Below are 21,160 nucleotides of genomic sequence, written 5' to 3'. Positions count from 1 at the left end.
GAAAGACTCTAAAAAGAGAATGGAAAGGAGTCTTTGCTAATTATTTAACTGGGAACTCATGGGGCTGCCAGAAAACCAGACTGTTGCCCCTCTTTCCTCTTCCCAGCGCTCAGTATGAAGTCTACCTTCAGTACTATCTGCAGACACAGAGGAAAGAGTAGTAATAATCCTTCCAGCAGCTCCAATAGCCGACTGCACTTGCTGTTCTGATACACGCGAAACCTATGTTTGCCAATCATGTGTTTCCATTGGCAGGTGGTTCCTAAAGAATTACCCCGGAAGCTGTGGTCTTTCCAGGAAGAGTGACTGGACAGGCTCCTACCAGATCGGTATGATTGAGTGGAAAGCGGGATTGTTAGGGAGACAAGGTTCTGTCCCCTAACTTTACCTCCAGCTTTGGAGTCGGCTGGTGTGAATTCCTATCTTGCTTCTACTGCTGACTGGATTCCGTAGACAGCTATTCTTTGTACACACCAGTTTCCTGGCTTCTAATGAGAGTCTTAATTTAAGGTGGTGGATGTGAGTGCCAAGTTGGAAGGTGTGTGTGAGGGTGGGGGGGAGGGCTCAGAAGGGTATAAAGATATAGGGGTGAAAAGTCAGGTAAGGCTTTACATGTGGTCTTCAGTCTGACTACTTTAAATCTCTGGTCAAACTATTTCCAAACCTCCCTTAGAGAATTGTAAAATTAATCTTGAAAGTTAGGAAGAGTTCGAATGCTCAGTACACAGGGGGAACCCAATAAATATCTGTTGAATTTTTGAATAAAGCATCCACATGCATAAATACATGCATACATTTTAGGTACATATTCATGCATCTATACCTTGTCATGCATGTCATTGGAGAATGACCTTTAATACTCTCGAGATATCTAGAATATATATATTCCTTTAAACTTTATCCGAGTTTCTTTACTGTCCCCTAAGCCTCCCTCCCAACCCCAAATCTCACATAACCAGGAGATAAAAGTTTTAGGAACACAGAGCTGAGAAGTGAGTTTCAGTCACAATTCCTGGCTTCACACTTAAAGCCAGTGTGAGCCTTACCAATTCACATGTCCTGTATGTGACCTTCTTCCTGAGTAAATCCTTACCATAGCCCGACACCAAATGTCCTCATGAGGATAACACTAAGGGTATTCTTAGTGTTTTCTTATACTTGTCAGTATAAGAAAGTGGGAAGACGAATTCATACAATACAGTGGGAGTTTCTCATCTTGAAGACACAATCAGTAGGAATTTGATCACAATGTCAAAAAGTATATAAAATGGGAGCTCTTTTTTATGCTTATATATCTATCCTATTTAATTTTGGATTTCCACAGCTATGTGTGGGAACTGAGGGTCCTTCCTGGTGATTCCTGGCTTAGCTGTGTCAGGTCTGAGGTTTTGGTGCCAAGCTTTAAGCCATGCAGTGCTGTTGCGGTCTGGTGATGCCATGCTCAGGGAGCCATGCTTGCACCAGAATTAATACAGTGTACCGAATTCAGAGCCTCACTATGCTAAGTATCTGCTACATCCCTTTGATCTCGTTCAAGATGGTAGCTATAGTTAAAGAGGTAAAGCAAATATAGAAACCAAGGCACTTAAAAAGTCATTATTTATATTAGACAGGATAAAGGGAAAGAAGGATTAGTAGAAGACAAAACACCTAAGTTCTAAGTTAAATTTTGTGGAAAATACATCTCTGGATCAATTTCTGTGCCCCTAACTTTGAATTAGTGCTGAGGGGACTCTGAGAGTTGCTGGACAAAGAGGAAGAGGACATAGGTGCACTTTGCACCCTGAAAAAAAAAATGTCATCAATGTTCTCACTACCAGGTCCTAACTAGTTTGCTTACCAGTTTGAACAATGAACAAAGCCAGAGGGAATCTTCTAGACCCTCTGTGCTCTGTGCAACAAGGCCAACCATTACCAAAGACTGACCACGTACCTGGTCAGTCTTCATCTTGCTGGCTTTTCCTAGGGATTCTGAAAGACAGGTGTTCTTATTGTCCTGTGGAAACTGAGAGTCTCATGAAACAAGGTTATTGGAATGAAATAGAGAACCCTGCCCTGGCTCTCAGTTGGTCTAGGAACTTGTTTCAAGTCTGGTTGCTCTGTATGGACTGCAGAAGTGATGGAAGGATGTGGTATGCCAGGAAAAGGGGGACAATGGAGAGAGGTCCAGCAAGATATTCGTTTGGCTTGAGGTATTTTCAACACTCAGAGACTGCCCTTCCTATATTTGTTTGGTCACTGTTTCCTTTATAAGATGATGATAACGGTGGGTGGTAGTTGCTTTTTATTTGGTTCCAGTTTAATTAAGTGAAAAGTCTGTTGTAGGATAAAATTAGTTTGTCCTTTCTCCTCCATTGCAAGGAGCTTCAGTTTAGTGAGTAATACCCATCGCAATGCTCCCCAAACACTCCCATTTCCTCGGTATTCATCTTTAACTTCTCCTTTGTGTTCTGTCTCCCCTCTCTGTTAATCACTCATTTCCCCTAAACAGAACCTGTGACTTGTAAAGTCGAATTCCTCACAGATATCTAGATTTGTAAGTGAAATATTGCTTTTCTCTTTCCTTTACGTCCTTTGCAGTTTACTTTAGAGCAATGTCCTTTTTGTATAGACACAGGAAGACAGTTACTGCTATGCTTTTATAAATTGCGAGTTGACTCCGAATAATATTTACTCCTGGGTATCTATCATATTTACTCGATGTAAGCCTCAATTGCCTTAGTTCCTAGCACCCCAGAGGCAGGTTCCGACGAAGGGACTGAATGGACCCAGGGCAAGCTGTAAGATACCCTGGTACTGAAACTGGACAGGCCAAGTGCCATAAAACTTATAAGTTAAGAGCATGGTTGTGGACAAATTCTGTCATGACCCAAAAAGAAGTGACTGGCCAAGGACCCTGCTAGGGTTAAGACTACTACTGCAGGACTATAGTCTGGGATCTATAGCGAGATGTCCCAGGAGAGCCCCCCCCTATAAGCATAATATAGCTCTCACTGTGTCCATACAAAATGGCTAGAAAGATTTTTAAGTAATAAATCTAAGATGATTGTTTATGGATTAAGGAAAAGAGAAGTGTGCCCTTAGATGAAATTCTGCCTTCGAGTGGATCTCCTAACAGGATCTCCTAACAGGATCCCCTAGTTTCTCCAGAAGGAAAGTCTTTCATATGTTGGCTGTGCTATCTCACCTATAGTGTAGTTGCTACCCTCAGCCATGGAAGTTGGGCTCTTGACGAGGGCAGTGAGACTGGGTCAGGGAGACTAGCAGGGGTAAACTAGGAGATGGGAATGAGGGCCTATGTGAGACTGGAATGAGCCAGTCTGCTCAGTGAGACTGGAATAGGCACATGGGGAGAATGGAATAAATGGTGGGAAGGAGATTGGAATAAACTGCAACTGATCACCAACCAGCTTGGTGGCCCTGTTCCCTCCTTCACACGTCTGTTGGCAGCAGCGGCTGCAGGCCAGGGTGGGGAAGTGACTCATGGCCACCGAATACACGTGGCCAGAGAGCCCACATCCTTCCATCACTTCTGCAGTCCATACTGAGAGAGCCCACGCATATTTCGTGAACACACAGCCTGTCTGTCTTCTATTTGTTTCTTTCCCTTCCTCTCTTCTTCCTCTCTTTATTATTTTCTTAGCTCCTTGGGGGTGTGGGGGGAAAGCAGATGGGATTTTACTGGTATTTAAAAGTCTAAAGTCTGAGACCCCTCCCCTTCACCTCCTGCTACCTTGGTAACAAGGAAACTGGGAGAAGGTTCACGTGTCCCGCCTTATTCTTTGCCCTGTGCTATTTTCCCCACAGGCAGAGGAAAATGCAAGGCCTGGAAGGAATATGAGAGAGAAGAAAATGATGAACTCAACCTCTGCACTGGAGAAAGCATTGAGATCCTTGGCTGTGTCATCCCTGGGCTTCAGTGGTTCCTCGGAAGGTCAATGCACTCAGGTCAAGTGGGCTTCGTTCCCACCAGGAACATAGACCCTGATTCCTATTCCCCGGTGTGAGTACAGCGGAGCAGCCCTCTGGGATGTCTTCCCCAGAGGTCCGTCCCCATTCTGAGCTAATCTGTGGCTGAGCTTTCAAGTTTCAGTAGAGCAGGTTGTGGTGGACACAGCTGGTGTAGAGATGACAGGAAGAGGGATCACAACTGTGTCCTTTTCGCACCTTTCACCAGCTGGCCTGGTGAATGGGGCTGCCTCTGGGTAGCTCCCAAGTCATAGGTCTTGAGGGGATGAGGTTGGTCCTTGAGTCTATTCCATCCTGGTGGCTCTTGTCCTCTAGGGCGACCTGACAACAGGCCCTTCCCACAGCGCATTACACTGGGAGCTCAGGCTGTTCTGTGGGCCGGCTGTTCTGTGGGCTGGCACAGCACAGAGAACTTTCCTGCCTTCCTCCCAGAAAGGCCAGATCTGAGAGGAAGCCCCATTCCACAACCAGACCACCACATCCCACCTCCTGGGAAGAGGCCAAGCTGGGAGTTCTGCCCAGTCTCTCTGGGGTGGGCGTCCTGTGCGGGATGGTGAGGAAGGAATTTGTCCTCCACATGAGGAAAAGAGGAAAATGTGGTGCAGTAGTGTCCAGGGCTCTGAGTTTTCAGTCCAAATTCCTTCTTTTGTGGAAAAAAAGTCATAATGACATAGGTCAAGGGCGGGAGTTGTCACTGAGTCCTGTTGTCCAAATATGTAGGAATGGGAGGATGACACACTGAGTCATGGAGAGGTAAGAGTGCTCCAGAAGTTTCTAGAATGCAAAGGCATTCATAAAAATCAATGCTATATGAGTTCACCTTGGCCTGATACAATGATTTCAGCAGATGGAGCAGTAAAGGTGATGACAGCTGGGTAGACAGGTGCTGGAAGAGTGACTGGTGGGTGTCCTTTGAGAAGGATGTTACGGGAGGGCAGTGCAGTGAAGCCCTCCTCTTGGGGTCCATGATGGGAAGAGCAGGTTAGCTGTGCCAGGGGCCCATCCTTGTCTTGCAGAGGGTAGGGCATCCCTCTACCCCTATAGTGTCTCTGAGCGGGATTAGGATGGTGCTGCTGAGGAAGGAGGTGACTGCGTCGGTAAGGGGTCACTCCATCCCTGCCTGGCTGGGCTGATGTACCTGTGAAGTGAGTGCAGGAGCTGAGCACTGGTCAAGTTTGTATGGGCCCTGCACAGTAGGGGCTCCTCAGGTCCTGCCCTGCGAATGCAGCCAGCAAGTAAACTGCTGATTCCCACTGGATCCACACAGCTTGGGAGCTGGTCATGCCTCCAAGATTCTCAGGAGCTGTGGTTCTCAGGGGAAGGTGTAGGGAAAGGAGCTCATCTCTTGACTTGCACCTGGCAGTAGAGTGTCCTGCAGAAAGGAATTCCAGGGGCAGGTGACTAGGGAAGCAATACACATTGACCTTATTTTATTTCAAATTGATTTCACTGAGGTGACACTGGTTAACAAGAATGTAAATGTTCATATGTTTTAGTGGTACAATGCTGTCATACCATGCCCACCACCAAAGTGTCAATATTCCTTCTTTACCACAGTCCATTGGAACCCTCCCTTTGGGAACCTCAGTTCTGCCGTCCCAGTCTAAGGGTTTGTTTTCATTGAACATTGTCTGTGTCCTTAATATGCATTAGCACTTCTTATCATGTAATTCTCTGATACCAGATGGAAGCCCTATAATTCAACTCCAGCTGCCATAGCCCAGCTGGAGACAGCTTTGGATCCCTCAGGTTAGAGACACCGGTCTACAAGACAGCCACCACTTCAGTTGACAACTGTCCTATATTCCTTGGGCTGGAGAGATAGCATAGCAGATAGGGTGCTTGCCTTGCATGTGACTGACCTGGGTTCGATCCCTGGCATCCCATGTGGTCTCCCAAGCATCTCCGGGGGTGATTCCTGAGGGGGGAGTAACCCCTGAGCGTCACTGGGTATGGCCCACCATCCACCCCCCAAATTGTCCTGTTTTCCTGAATTTCAGGCTCTAAACGGGAGGTTATCATGACCCTTTCCTGGGATTTGGGTCATTTGCTAGAGTGACACCCAGAATTCAGGAAATAAATATAATTACCAATTTATTATAAAAGATGCTAAATGAGAACCAGGACTCAGAGGAAGAGACACACCACATGAGATCTGGCACAGACTTTCTGTCCTCATGGAGTTTGGACTCACTCAGGAGCATAGAGCCATGCTCTGTCTCCCCAACACTGAAGCTCTCTGATCCCCCTGGGGCTTTACTGAGGCTTAATTACTTAGAATGACTGGTAATCTCATTGGTGACTAATTTAACCTCCAGTCCCTCTCCTCTTCCTGGATATCAAGGGACAGGCATGAGTTCCAACCTTAGAGTCATTGTTGTTTTCCCTAGTAACCAGTGCCTGGTGCCACCCCCACCCCCATCTTTAGGGCATTTCCAAAGTCACTTCATTAATCTACTCAGTTGGGTTGAAAACTCTTTTGGTAGCTGCGTTTTTGTGTCCTAGTCAACAATGCTCAGGGATTACTTTCCTGTCCTAGGGATCAGTTCTGACTGGCCGGGGAGGGGGGGCACAAGTGTGGTGCCAGGGATTGAACCCAGGTGGTCACAGGCAAAGGCAAGCACCTTACCTGTTGTATGATCTTCCCAGCCCTCCTAATTGCGCTTTTTTTCTGATTTGATTTTTTGGCTTTGGGGTCAATTTTGGCTCAGTGATCAGGGGACCAGGCAGTGCTTAGAATTGAACCTATGTCCCCTGCATGCAAAGTGTGAATATGGTGTGTTGAGCTCTCTCCAGCTCACTTCTATCACTCCTATCTCAGGAAATACCAGGGGTCTGGGAGGGCTGTAAGGCAGGAACCAGGAGAAAGTCCACATTATAGATTTACTGCAAATCTCATGACAGGGTCCTGGGGAGAGTGATGGTATTATATTTCATATATTCTATTTGGATTTCTGCACCTTATATCTTGCCCCCAAAGACAACAACCCAGCCCCACTGAATCTGAGTAACACTCCATCGCCCTGCTCCTCTGGAGGCCCCTCACTCTACTGAAGCTTGCTCCTTATTTGCTCCTGGTCTCCAGTGTCATCTGTCAACCTCTCCTGGACACCAAGGTCCCAACACCCAGAGATTGGATATCCTGTAGGAAGGACAAGGGAGGCTAGAGCGGGGAGGGGAAATGGCTCATTACGGACACGCAAACATTCTCCAGGTAACAAACACCCCTAAAATAACGTCCTGAAGAAAATCTCATTAAGCACTGGGACACAGGCAGATGACAGAGAGGGGGAGGTCCTGGATTCATCCCTGTGTGCTGTGCCATGTCTGGCCACTGGGTGTCACCCTGAGCCTATTTGTTTGCCATAAAATTTCTGAAGATGGTCCAGTCTTGGTCCTCTTGCTGCTCTCCTGCTGATGCCCTGCCTGGGGGGTGTATTACTCCCTAGTCTGTTTGCATGCACGCATGCATGCACACGCACATGTGAATGTGTGTGTATGTGTGTGTGAATGTGGTTTGTGTGTGTGTGTGTTTATTTAACCAAATCTGAATTACAATGAGCATGACATTTCTCTTAAGCTGTTTTCAGACTCAGAATAAACCGGAGTCTCTGACACAGGGAGAGGCGGGGAGAGGCATCCTGCTTGTCCACAGAAGGATAATATTTGTGCTTCCTCAATTTACAGCACAGATTCCATGCTGGCTGCCTAGTTTCACACCAGCAACAGGAAAAGCGGTTCTTTTTTTGCAGGGAGGGCCATACTGGTATTGCTCAGGGTTTATTCCTGGCTTTGTGCTCAGGGATCACTCCTGGTAGGGCTGGGGAGCCCTAAGCAGCAGCGGGGATCAAATTAGGGCAGGTTATATGCAAAGGAAGCACCTTAAGCCCCGTTTATATTTCTGGCCCAGAAAATTATTTCTTATCACTTGTAGCTGGCATGTTAACAAACAGACCTTATAGTTACATTTGCTCTGAGTGACTAGGGATCTCAGAACTTCTCAGGGTAACAAAATACCATACTCTTTCTTTTTAATGTTTATATTTGAAATATATACTGATATGAGTGGACTAAGGGTACTCTTAAGGTATAATTGAAGGTGCCTTTCCCCCCTTTTATGCTCCATTCCTGATTAGGAATACCTAGAGGCAAACAATTTAGAATGTGTATGTATCCCTCCAATCATTTTATTTTTATTTATTTATTTATTTATTTTATTGAATCACCACATGGAAAGTTACAAAGCTTTCAAGCTTAAGTCTTAGTTATACAATGCTCGAATACTCATCCCTTCACCAGTGCACATATTCCACCACCAAGAACCACAGTAAACCTCCCGTCCCAACCCCCAATCCCCCAGCACCCCCACCCCGCCTGTGTAGCTGATAAATTTCACTTTACTTTCTTTTTACTTTGATTACATGTAATAAATTTTAAATATAGGTATTTGTTCATAAGAAATAAATTATGTTTTTATATGCTTTAAAGTTTATATGATTTTTTCTGCATTTTTTTAGTTGGCAGTGTAAATTCACATTTTTACCTGCATTGTAATAGTTTCTTTTGATAAAGTATCAGTTAAAAGGTATTTCTATATTTACATAAAGGATGTTTATATACTTGGGTATCTACATTTATAATAAGCCAAATTAAAAAAAATCAATGCACACAAACCAGGAACAAAATGAGAAAAGCGAGCATTTAAAAGTGTTAAACATCAGGAGCCAGAGTGATTGTCCGCGGGTTGGTGCTTGCCTTATAAATGTGAGTCTGACACCTGGCACTGCAAATGGTCCCTCGAGCCTTGTCAGGAACGATCCCTGAGCACAGCTGTGTGTGTGATTTACCACCCTCTGCTCTAACTTGTTGGTGTTAAACTTGTCATTCCAAATTGCCTTTTGAATGCATTTGTGTTTTTCTTCTTTTTATTATTCTAGAATACATGCTGGGAGATTCCTTGAAACAATTTGCACTGTCTGTCTGTAGCACTGTCATCCCATTGTTCATCGATTTGCTCAAGTGGGCACCAGTAAAGTCTCCATTGTGAGACTTGTTACTGTTTTTGGCATATCAAATATGCCACAGGTAGCTTGCCAGACTCTGCCGTTTGTGCGGGATACTCTTGATAGCTTGCCAGGCTCTCTGGGAGAGACAGAGGAATCAAACCCGGGTCAGCCACATGCAAGGCAAACGCCCTACCCGCTGTGCTATTGCTCCAGTCCAGAATAATTTGCAATTTTACAAACTGTTTCCTCTGCTATCTAACTTACCTATGCTGCTCTCCTTAATGTTCACACCTTAATTTTCTTGTCTCGAATTTGTATTTTGCTACAAATGTATGCATGTTTCTGCTTATAATGTTCTATATTTTTTATTGTACCTCTTATGTGTTTTTGTCCTTCCAATTAGGCTTAGTATCAGTCAATATTAAGATCATGGCTATTTCTTGCTTTTGTAGTGTTTACTTATTTATGCAACTGCAAATTCTTTCTGCTCGTTGTTTATTTCCTTGTGTACCTTGGACTTTTTGCTGCATGGATAGATTTGCAATATTTTGAAAGATGAGTTTTTGCAGTTTTTGCCTGAATATTGGATGGAAGAAGGCAGCCCAGCTGGATGGTTTTGGCATGACTTTTGTGGCCTGGGTTTTTAATGTTCTCTGTAGTCCCTCCACTGTGCTGCAAATTCAGAGCTGATGTCTTCTAATGAGATAAGCCCGGGTGTTACATTTGTGCAGGAATGTGGGCAGATGGAAAGTGTGTTCTCGGCAGGTAGTGCCTTTCCCAATCAGTCCTCTCTTTATGGACGCTGCAGTCCTTCCAGATTGCAAGCTGTGTGCACTCACACACGGAGTCGTGTCTCTCGTCTTCGTGGGCATTCCAGCCCTGAGGCTCTGGGTCCCTGCGGAAAACCATCAGATCGTCTGGGATGTCCGTTGTGTCTGTCAGTTGACTCAATCCTTTCCTTTGCTTCAAGCTCCCCAGGAGTTTTTCCTTCCTTTGCTTCAGGTTTAGCAGAATATGCAAATACTTACCCTTGTCACAATTAGTCCAGGATTTACTGTGTGCACGGGGTTAGTAGTAATGTGTGGGGCACTGCAGACCACTCTACTTCCGAAGTCTTTGCAGTACAAGCCCTAGGGGACTTGTCCAGTCTTGTGGACACTGTTTATATATCCAGAAGGCAAACTGCTGATCAACTCTGAGTGAGTGAAAGTAGAGACCGGAGACCTCAGCTTTGGTCTCTGTTCTCTCTCTTCCTTGCCGAGTGATGCCATTCTGAGTATGCTCCTGAACATTCTGCATCTTTCTCTACTCAAATGGCTACACACCTACATCTGAGGGCCTTGGGCAGTTAGATCAGTAAGTTCAGGAATGCTGTGCAAAATTTAAGATTGATACAAAGACTCTGGCTAGGATGTGATTTTTTTTTGATTGCATAAATGAGTTTATTTGCCCCCTTGAGGTTGTACAGGATCATGCTGGTGAGGAGAGTCTACTGGCCTGGGAGGAGGCAGTGGGGGGCAGAAAGGCCACAGAAAGAGAGCCCAGGCCAGATGAGAGGACACAGTGTCAGTGCCTACAAGGCCCTAAGCAGTGGTGTGGCTCTAGCAAGTTCCTTCCTATTGGCTAGTCACTGTCACTGTCATCCCGTTGCTCATCGATTTGTTCGAGTGGGCACCAGTAACATCTCTCATTGAGAGACTTATTGTTACCGTTTTTGGCATATTCAATATGCATGGGTAGCTTGCCAGGCTCTGCCATGTGGGCTCCATACTCTCAGTAGCTTGCCGGGCTCTCCGAGAGGGGCGGAGGAATCGAACACGGGTCGACCGCGTGAAAGGCGAATGCCCAACCACTGTGCCACCGCTCCAGCCTTCTATTGACTAGTAAGGATCTTATTACTGACCTCTGAAATGACTATATCTGAGTGATGGAGACAAAAGCAAGAGTCACACCCTACCTCGCTATCCCTGACAGAAGCTCTTCCTGTATATAGGGGTTTCCCTTATCCTTGGCTGATATGTTCCAAACCCCTAGTAGATGCCTGAATCTGTGACCAGTCCTGAACTAACATGTATTACACTTTCTCCTTGCATACATTCTATGCTAAGGGGTGACTTACAAATTAGAGACAGTAAGAGCACCAACGGCTCATAATGAAATAGAATAATTATCGCAAGAAAGTTAATGAATGCATGATCCTTCTTTTCTGTTATTTTTGTTTGTTTGATTTTTGGTTTTGGCTTTTGGGCCATAATCAGATGTGCTCAGGACTTACTCATGAGTGATCTGCACTCAGGAATCACTCCTGGTGGGGCTCGCGGCACCATATTGGGTGCTGGGGTTTGAACCAGAGTTGGGTCTGTGCAAGGCAAGTGCCCTACCCACGTGCTATGGCTCAGTCCCTCTATTATCTTATGCGACTGCAGGAAACCAGGGAAAACAAAGCCTAGGATTAAGAGGTGGGGAGGGGCTGTAATGCCTTATCACCCCCCAACTTTGTTTTATTTTATACCTTAGTATTTTTCTCCATAAAAAGGAAATCAGATTTGTAGTGCTTCATTGGTTATAGTGTGGGTTCCATGAGGTAAAAAAAATCCCTCCAAAAGTGTTACCTTGAGTTTCCAGATTAGTTTTGCTCTTAAAAACACATTCTGAAGTTAAACAAAAATCCCTATTTAGAATTGAAAAAGATCTTAAAGTTGTTCAACTAGGTACTGGCCAAATATATTCTAAGGTACTTGGCGTTTTCAAACTCTTTGAGTCTATGATAAATCCCCAGTAAGCAGTTTGTTTTAAATTAGTTTATACATTTTAGCGACTATGAAGATCTCTTTTATTTATGCTCATTCTAAGCATATGATTCTTCTGTCAGTGCCACAGAGCACAGCTGTTTTGTTTTGAGGAATCTTCGCAGGAGAGAACTGTGATGGGGGCCTTGGGACCATAGTCACACTTTCTCCACTTTTCTTCTAGACTGTGTCAATTGTTCCCTGCAAATCACCTGGCCTAGACACTTCTCTTAATGATCCCTTCCAAACACTTCCAGAAAGCCAAATCTTTTTGCCATTGCGAATGAGCTGGACTTGAGATAAGGGGCTTTGTTCTGATAGAGACATGGAATTAAGCAGGGGCTGTGTTGCTCTCCACTCAACCTACTCAGCATAGCTCATTTTCCACCAGTTTGGTGCTCATGGATCGCATTCCTTGGCCATAAAAAACATTGTGCAATGGTGAGCTGATGAGCTGATTTCAGCTGGGGCCAATGGTTGATGGCCTCTCTGCTCCCAAGGGTGGAGGAAAAGGTGCTGGTCCGGGATCTGGTGCTGACCTCTGTCTATCTTTTGCAGGAGCAAGAACTCCGCCTTTTTCAGTGATGAAGAAAGATGTTCTCTGTGGGTCCTGGGCAGTGAGAGGAGAGCCGAGTGCGCCAGCTTCCTCCACACGCTGGCTCAGACGGACATAACATCTGTCTACCGGCTTAGTGAGTTGTGCTCTGCAATCCCCATGGAAGGCCTGGGAAATTCCAAGCAGGATTCATATCCCACCCAGGGATTTGGGTCTCTGACTATTATTCAAATGATGAATTGGATCATATTTGATTGGCAGCATCGTCACTATACATTTCTGGCCATTCTGGGGTTGTGTAGTACTGCCTGTCTGGACACTTTGAGATGTGATGGAACCAGTTGAACCATCACAAGGAGGCCCACTCCAGTAAGCCTTCCTCTGCCATTCTGGGGAAAAAACTTCCTGAATTGTGACTGAGGTTCCTCTTTCTAGGGCTGAAGGATGCTGATGTAGGACATAGACTTGTTACATGTGCGAGATGATTCCTTCCCATTTTGCAGGTTAGGAAATGGAGGTCCAAGAGAAATAGTGGTGGGGTCAGGATAAATACCACCCTCTAGATGTAGGAGCAATAATACAGTGGGCGGGGTGTTTGCTTTGCACATGGCCAACGTGGGTTCAGTCCCTGGCACCATATATAGTTCCCCCGCCCCCATCCTCCACCCCCTGGAATAATTCCTGAATGTAGAGCCAGAAATATGCCAATACAGTGGGTATGGCCCAAAAAGCAAAAGGAAAGAAAGAAAGAACGAAATAAAGAAAGGAGGAAAGAAAGAAAGAAAGATAGAAAGGAAGAAAGATAGAAAGAAAAGAAGAAAGAAAGATAGAAAGAAAGGAAGAAAGAAAGAAAGAAAGAAGGAAATAAAGAAAGGAGGAAAGAAAGAAAGATAGAAAGGAAGAAAGAAAGAAAGATAGAAAGAAAGAAAGGAAGAAAGAAAGAAAGAAAGAAAGAAGGAGGGAAGGAAGGAAGAAAGAAAGGATGAAAGGAAGGAAGAAAGAAAGGAAGGAAGGGAGGAAGGAAGGAAGGAAGGAAGGAAGGAAGGAAGGAAGGAAGGAAGGAAGGAAGGAAGGAAGGAAGGAAGAGAAAGAACAATGCTTCCCACTTTCGAGTTAGGCCAGTTCCTATTTTCCCACATCACCCCTCTCGATGACTGGTGTGTTCCCCACATTGCCCCTCCCAATGACAGGCACCCCAAATGGGGAATGGGGGTATCTCAAGTGCTCTATTTCCAGCCATGGTAGAATGACTCGAGGAATGAATGAATCGAATGAACTCCGTTTACCCAGGGATGGTAGTTTGGGAGTTATTCTTATTTTTTTCTTTTCCTTTTGGGTCACACCTGGCGATGCTCAGGGGTTACTCCTGGTTCTGCTCTCAGGAATCATTCCTGGCAGGCTTTGGGGTTTTGGAAGACCATATGGGATGCCGGGGATTGAGCTCAGGTCAGCCTTATGCAGGGCAAACGCCTATCTGTTGAACTGTCGCTCTGGCTTCTGGGAGGGATTCTTAATGCTCCCATTTCTTCAGAGGGTGATATTGTGTGGATGGATTAGAAGGGGCAGATTCCACGGGCCCCACAGAGATTTGAAGAAGGGACAAGCTTTCAGGAGTAGAGGCTGCAGCTGGAGCGTGTCTCTGGGCACAGGGACTTTTGTGAGGAGCACCAGACTGGGAATCAGCACCCTGCCATCACAAAGCAGCCCAGGCAATCCCACTGCCTCACTCAGCTGAGTCAGGTAGGGAACCTGGGGGCAGCTGCCTTGCTGGTGGGAATCAAGGACCATCAAAGTGTGTCAGGAGAAGGAAGATGGCACACTTGATCTAAAGTCTCCTCCAGCAGTGCTCCGATGGTCTGGAGGGACACAGGAGCATGTCCTGGCAGCCTGTTTCCTCTTACCTGGAGACCAGAAGTATAAGCCCAAGCTTGCTACATTGGGAATGCACCTAAGGGTGCACTGACTGCCCTTGACACTTAGGCAAGAAGCAGAGAACCATCCTACTGGCAAATTCCAGCTCCCCAGACTCTGCTCTGGGGATGTGGCACCTGTCTGCTCCTGGAGGAGGTGGTCCATTGCCGTAGCTCATTTTCCATCTGTGTTCTTGGGGGTCCTAGCCTGAAAAGAAATAGCAGCCGCCAGACAGTCTATGAGCCTTTCCAAAGTATTCTTGGGCTCTCCTGCATTTGGCTGTGGGGCCCTTGGGCACTGTGACACTTTGATCTCTGCAGTGACCCTCCAGGAAAGTTTCTTTTGTAGAGAACAGCTACAAAGACTTGACTGGATGAGGGGTCAGCGGTTCCCAAAGTCCACTGAAGTGCTCAGAGGCTCAGGCAGCAGCTGTGTCCCTGCTGGGGGAGAAAGATCCTTTTTCTCCTGCAATGTTTGTCCTGGAGCAGGCTCCTACCCTGTCCCTCCACACTCATGCTGTGGCTGTGGCCACTGAGTCAAGTGTGCACGTTTCTTTGCTGCCAACCCCAGCACATCTTTCTTGAGCCTCACTTGTCTCATTTCAGCCCGTGACATTAGGTGGCCCCCTAAACTCTGTGACTCCTCCTTTCTCTCTGCTGGCATCTTTCAGTCTTCACGGGGTTCCCACCCGCTCTCAAAGGCGGATGCTGACTCCCTATTCTTCCCCTCTCCTTCACCTACTGTGCTTCCTCTTTCCAGCTGCTTCTTCTGGGTCCGTCACCCACTCCTGTTATAGGTCACAAATCGACCTTTGCAAATCTCAACTTTTGCTCCTGTATTCCTAGATCTCTAGAGTTTCTACAAGTTCCTCAAACTTGAGATGTTGAAGGCTGGGCCTGAGATGGCCGTTCTTTCCACCTCGTCCTAAAAGGTGACTTCCAAGGTCAGCTGTGAGCCTCAGATGCATCTTTTCTTCATGGTCCACCTGGGGATACCTAGCTCTGTCAGTGTCCATTACATGAAAGTCTGTTGACTGTGGATGGTGGTGGAGGAGAGGAAGGAGTAGAGGGAGGTAGAGATGTGTGTGTGTGTGTCTGTGTGTGTGTGTCTGTGTGTGTGTCTGTGTGTGTGTGGGGGGGGAGCATGCTGCCTTTGGATTGTGCTTCTAGGTCCTTCTAGGAACTCCTTGGGATATTTGGACTTTCAGTGGTCTCCCTGTCTCTGGTCCCAGACCCATGTCTCTGGGCACGGAGGTTATACTTCTAGCTTTCTTTCTTTCTGGCATATATAATTTCTACCTTGTTCCCATGTATAAAGTGGGTTCAACAAGATGACCGTCAGGTCTCTGTAGCTTGATGCTGATCATGGAGGGGAGAATTCTGCCAGGTACCCAGAGAGCTGATAGTCTGAAACTGTCTCTTAAGGGTCTGACAGTCTGGGTTTTAGTGCAGACATGGACACAATGGTCTGTTTTTAATTTTCTTTTTTTATTGAATCACCATAAGATACAGTTACAAAGCTTTCATGATTAAGTTTCAGTCATACAATGTTCGAATACCCATCCCTCCACCAGTGCACATTTTCTACCACCAATATCCCCAGTATACCTCCTGCCACCCCCACCCCATCCCATACCCCTGCCTCTGCACCAGGCTTCTTCCTTCTTACTCTCTCTCTCCTTTTGGGCATTATGGTTTGTAATACAGATACTGAGAGGCCATCATGTTTGGTCCTTCGTTTACTTTCAGCACACGATGATGGCCTCTTTGAACCTAACCCCAGGTATGTTCTTCATTCCTCTCCAGGTGGGTTTGAATCCATCCAGAATCTTCCGAACGATCTGAGCGGTGAGTAGTGATCCTGCTGAGCCTGACCTTCGGGACCATGTCCTGTCCCTTAGTCCAGAGCTGGCCACCGTGGTTGCAGGAGCTCAGGGTCGCTCAACTCTGCCTATCCTTACAGCAACCCTGCCTGAGGGCATCGGGGCGGCCAGACCTGGCGGGGCCTGGCAGGAGCACCCGACTGTGGGCTCCAGACGGTCCAGCAGCTCCGAGGACTCTTGCCTGGAGGGGGATCTCCTCTCAGCTGCCTCAGACAACTATCATCTGCCAGAGCCTGATGACCTCGATGCCCCGGAACTGCTTGTGGACCTCAACACTGGTCAGGAGGACGAAGAGGTGGAGGACTTCGCCCCGCTCTTGTCTTTTCTGGATCACGAGGGCTACGCGGACCACTTCAAAGGCCTCTACGATTTTTCCTTCTCTTTCCTCACATCTTCCTTCTACAGCTTCTCTGAGGAGGACGAGCTGGTGGCCTACCTGGAGGCCTCCAGGAAGTGGGCCAAGCGGAACCACATGACCTGGGCCCACGCGAGGCTCTGCTTTCTCCTGGGCCGCCTGAGCATCAGGAAGACCAAACTCTCTCAGGCCAGGGTGTACTTTGAGGAGGCCATGCACATCCTGGACGGGGCTTTCGAGGACCTCCCCTTGGCAGCGGCTCTCTATATCAGCGTGGCCGCCATCTACCTGAGGCAGAGGCTACGGCAGAGAGGCTCGACCCTGCTGGAGAAGGCAGGTGTGCTGTTGGCCTGTCTGCCTGACCGAGAGTTTAGTGCCAAGAGCGAGCTGGACGTGGTGGCCTACGTGCTACGCCAGAGCATTGTGGTGGGCAGCAGTGCTCTGGAAGCCAGGGCCTGCTTTCTGGCCATCCGACTCCTCCTGACCCTTGGGCGGCATGAGGAGGTGCTGCCCTTTGCCGAGCGTCTGCAGCTCCTGTCTGGACACCCCCTGGCCTCAGACGCAGTGGCCACCATCTTGAGCTTTCTATATGACAAGAAGTATCTTCCCCATCTAGCAGTGGCCTCTGTCCGGCAACGTGGTACCACCAGTGCCCAAGGGGCAGGTCTTCCCATATGGCAGGTCCACCTGGTCCTCCAGAACACTGCAAAGCTCCCTGGTCGCCCCTCTGTAACCTGGGGTGAACTTTCTGCCCTGGCCTGCCCAGCACTCAGGCAGGCCCTGGCTGCATGCGAGGAGCAGGCCGATCGGGTTACCCAGCGGGCCTTGTGTCTCATCCTGTCCAAAGTGCACCTCCAGCACAGGTCCCCCGAAGGCGCCATCCACTACCTGAGCCAGGCCCTGGTGCTGGGGCAGATGCTGAGTGAGCAGGAAGCTTTTGAATCTTCCCTCTGCCTGGCCTGGGCCTATCTCATAGCCAACCAGGCCAAGAAGGCTGTGGACCTCCTGGATTCCCTCTTGTACTCCCTGAAGGAGACCGAGAGCCTTACCCAAAAAGGGGTGATCCACAACCTCCTGGGACTCTCCCATTCCAGGGAAGGCCGGCTGAACAGAGCCACCAAGAACTACATGCGCGCCCTGAGCAGAGCCCAGGAGATGGGGGACGTGCGCAACCAGGCCGTGACGCTGGCCAACCTCGGACACCTGACGCTCAAGTCCCGGACTCAGCAGCCAGCCCGGGCCTATCTCCTGCAGGCCATCCGCCTTTACTCGGAGCTGCAGGCCAGCAGGGAGACAGACCTGGAACTGGTGCAGGTGCTGCTCTGGTTGGCCCAGGGGCTGGTGTTTGGACACCAACTGGGCTGCAGCCAACTTTGCTATGAACTAGCACTGCTGTTTGGGTTAAGGCACCGGCATCTACAGAGTAAGTATGTGTGGACGGCTGGGACACTCTTGGTACAATCTTGGAGTGTGTGTTGCCCTGGTTCTGTCTCCAGTCATCTCATTCCTGTCCCTGCTTTATATTCAGGTCAGCTTCAGGTCACCAAATCCCTCTGCCATTTCTACAGCTCGGTGTTCCCCAAGCCCGAGGCCTGTATCACCTACCATGAGCACTGGCTGTCTCTGGCTCAGCAGCTCAGGGACCGGGAGATGGAGGGGAGGCTGCTGGAATCCCTCGGGCAGCTCTACCGGAACCTTAACACGGCCAGGTGAGTCTGGGCTTAAGGACCATACTGGGAATGTTATGTCTTCCTTCAGGAGAAGGGACTTCCTTAAGTTCAGGAAATTAAGTTCAAGTGTACGTGGCTCATTTATGGCATTGTGGATGAGAACCCAGGCTCTGGTGCAGTCACCACGCATTAGCAAGAGCTATTGTATCTCCATGCCTCAGCTTCCTGTCTCTCTGAGGAGGTGCTCCTGGCATTGACCGGAGAGCACTGTTGTGAGGAGTAAAAGGAGAGATTGCACTTGAAATGTTGAGAGTGGCCTGAGCCCAGAGAATGAGCTTAGGGACTGGGGTTGGCTACTGCGGCTTGAGTGTTTCCATAACCACCATCGTGTGACCAGAGTTAAGGGAGTTAAGGGTGCTCCATTCAGAACTGAAAGACCCCAGCAGGTCACCCAGATGGTTGTTTGCCTCAAAAGAATGCCTCGAGGGGGTGGAGTGATAGCACAGCGGGTAGGGCATTTGTCTTGCACTCAGCCGACCCGGGTTCGATTCCCAGGGTCCCATATGGTCCCCCAGCACCGCTAGGAGTAATTCCTGAGTGTAGAGCCAGGAGTAACCCATGTTCATTGCTGGGTGTGACCCAAAAAGAGAAAAAAAAGGATGCCTCAAGCCAATGAGCCAACACACTGAAAGCAGAATTTCATGGTAAGAAAGACTTAGATTGGGTAAGGCCTTTACAAAGAAACAAAAGAATGAAATATTTTTGCCATTGACTTAAGAAACTTTGGTTACAAGAATGTGCTAAGATGTAGAAGCAATACACAAAAGAAGTTTTGGCTATTTTTTTTTACCTTAATTGTGTTGACAAAAGTGTCAATGTGACATATTTTTTTTGTTGTTGACAGTGAGACAGACTTTGTTTTGTGATTAACTTTTCCGCATGCTCTTAAAAGAGCTCATGGTTTACAAAAACATATCAAATGGAACTGTGTTATTCACAAGGAATCTTTTAACCCTTTGGTATATAAATCTGTTTTCAAGAACGAAATATCCTGATATCTCCTGTTGGTTTTCTTTGCAGGTCTGCTCTGTTTGACTCTCATTTGTCATGGTTTGGCTTTCCACTCTGTCCTCTAACCAGCCTGTTCTTGATTCCATTAAACCCTGCATGGGGTGCAAATATTCAATTTCACTTGGGAACTTATTGGTATTGTGGCATTATATTCATAATTATGCATAGCATCTAAAATATGGCAAGGATGATTGCTAGTGTTAAGTAGAGAGAAGTGATTGAAGAGACACAAATTAAGAGACTTATCTCGCTGTGCTAGGCAACAGGGTAACTCTGGGTGCTCTCTCAGTTTTGTGTGTGTGTGTGTGTGTGTATCAGAGAGAGAGATAGAGAGAGAGAGAAGAGAGGTAAGAAACTGGTGTCTTCTCAACCTCCTGTTGCCTTTGTCTTTAGTGCCAGAAAGGGAGTTTGGGGTCCTGGTAAAAGGTGAGGGGCCAGAATTTGACCACAGCCTACCCTGCCGGACTCTAGGGATTTATCCTAGACATTTTCAGGATAGCATATCCAGAAGGCAAGCTGGCATGAACTTGGGAGCTCCAAACAGTCATATTCTGGGGAAGCATCACAGGACCAGGCATTGGGAAGGCTGGTTTTTAGGGGAGTGGAGCAAGAATGGCAAATTGGTATCAAACCTCTGGCTAGGTATAAATTCAATCTTGTATGGAGAGTGGTCCTGGCCATCTTCTCTGTTGTCAGTCTTTGCCTTATCCTCTCTTTGCCACCTGCAGTGATGGGAAAAAACCCAGAAATCCTCAGGGGGAGCTCCCAAGGAAAGGCCTGAACTTCACCAACATGAACTGTGGAGCTCTCACCTGGACAGATAGGTGATACTGTCCTCAGGTGCTAGGGTGATCAGGAGGAGGTAAGGAGTGGGGCTGTAATTGGTCCCAGAAGTGACTGGAAGAAACTGAAGCCACAGAGCTTGGGAGGGGTAAACCGGGTTCCAAGTCAGAAAACTTGATTATTCCCCGAACTATAGTGTGTTCTGAAACAAGCCATTTGGTCAGCCCCATTTATAATGGTGAGTGAGGTGTCTTTCCATTCCAAAGAGTTGAACCTAGAATCAACCAGTTATCCTCTCCTGACCCTGAATAGCACTGTTAAGATCAGAATTCCCACAGCTTCCAGAGTCTTGAATTTTGTGGGGTGGGGGATGGCAGTGTGTGTGTGTGTGTGTGTGTGTGTGTGTGTGTGTGTGTTAGAAGGGAGGGTTTTTCAAGTTGCAGTCTTTCAAAGGTGTCTTTTATGACAGAGACCTCAGCTTTTGGGGTTAAAGACCTGTGGGTGGTAGATTCAGAAGGTCTTGGTGCAGTAAGGTGAATACCATGCCGGCACATAGCTAGCGCAGAACATGGTTCAGAGGAGATATACAACAAATATCAGCGTGGAGTGCCCAAGTCTTCAGTTCATTATAATCAACCCTGAGCAACTCTGGAGGTCGGGAGCACTGGCCTCCTGTACAGTTGAAAAATTAGGACGTAGTGTTTGAGTCCCCCACACTTTACTCTGTAGAGCCCAATGCCCTGAAGAACTTGTTGAAGACATGAACATGTGCATTATTCTTCATGTAGCAAAAGTGGTGATTAATGAGGTCTTTTCCCTTGTGGTCTCTATGCCTGAAGAGGATGTAGAGGAGTGATTTTGTGGGCATAGGAAATTGGGCCCATCCTTGCTCAATTATGAGGTCTTTCAGACCCTCGGGAATGTGATGGAGCCTTTCAAAGACTCTTCTGAGCGTCTCATTTCCCAGCCTTTCCTTTCTTTTCTTTGTGTATTTATGTATTTGTGTCTGCACATTTTATGTATTCATCTACTTATTTATCTCTTCACCCCAGCTTCTTGTTTGCTCCCAGTGCTTTCGCCACCTCACGCAGCAGTATTAGGCAACTGCTGTTGATCTTTTTGGACAAATACCCTAGGGGAAAGGGTAGTCTACACAGAGAGGACTCTG

At 47.3% G+C, this 21,160-nt stretch overlaps 1 protein-coding gene across 2 annotated transcripts in view; it reads left to right on the top strand.

The window, feature by feature from the left end:
• Nucleotides 1-21,160, top strand: part of SH3TC2 (SH3 domain and tetratricopeptide repeats 2) — a 69,414-nt gene that overhangs the window by 34,858 nt on the left and 13,396 nt on the right. For both annotated transcript variants that reach the window (XM_055143181.1, XM_004620580.2), the window contains exons 7-12: nt 256-329; nt 3,808-4,003; nt 12,323-12,456; nt 16,037-16,078; nt 16,194-17,891; nt 17,997-18,177. In XM_055143181.1, the coding sequence (XP_054999156.1) occupies nt 256-329; nt 3,808-4,003; nt 12,323-12,456; nt 16,037-16,078; nt 16,194-17,891; nt 17,997-18,177 (2,325 nt within the window). The remainder of the gene's footprint in view (nt 1-255; nt 330-3,807; nt 4,004-12,322; nt 12,457-16,036; nt 16,079-16,193; nt 17,892-17,996; nt 18,178-21,160) is intronic.

Source organism: Sorex araneus, chromosome 6 (genome assembly GCF_027595985.1).
Source record: "Sorex araneus isolate mSorAra2 chromosome 6, mSorAra2.pri, whole genome shotgun sequence".
Taxonomy (NCBI): domain Eukaryota; kingdom Metazoa; phylum Chordata; class Mammalia; order Eulipotyphla; family Soricidae; genus Sorex; species Sorex araneus.
The sequence above is the reverse complement of the archived record's forward strand: the minus strand, read 5'-3'. Positions and strand labels throughout refer to the sequence as shown.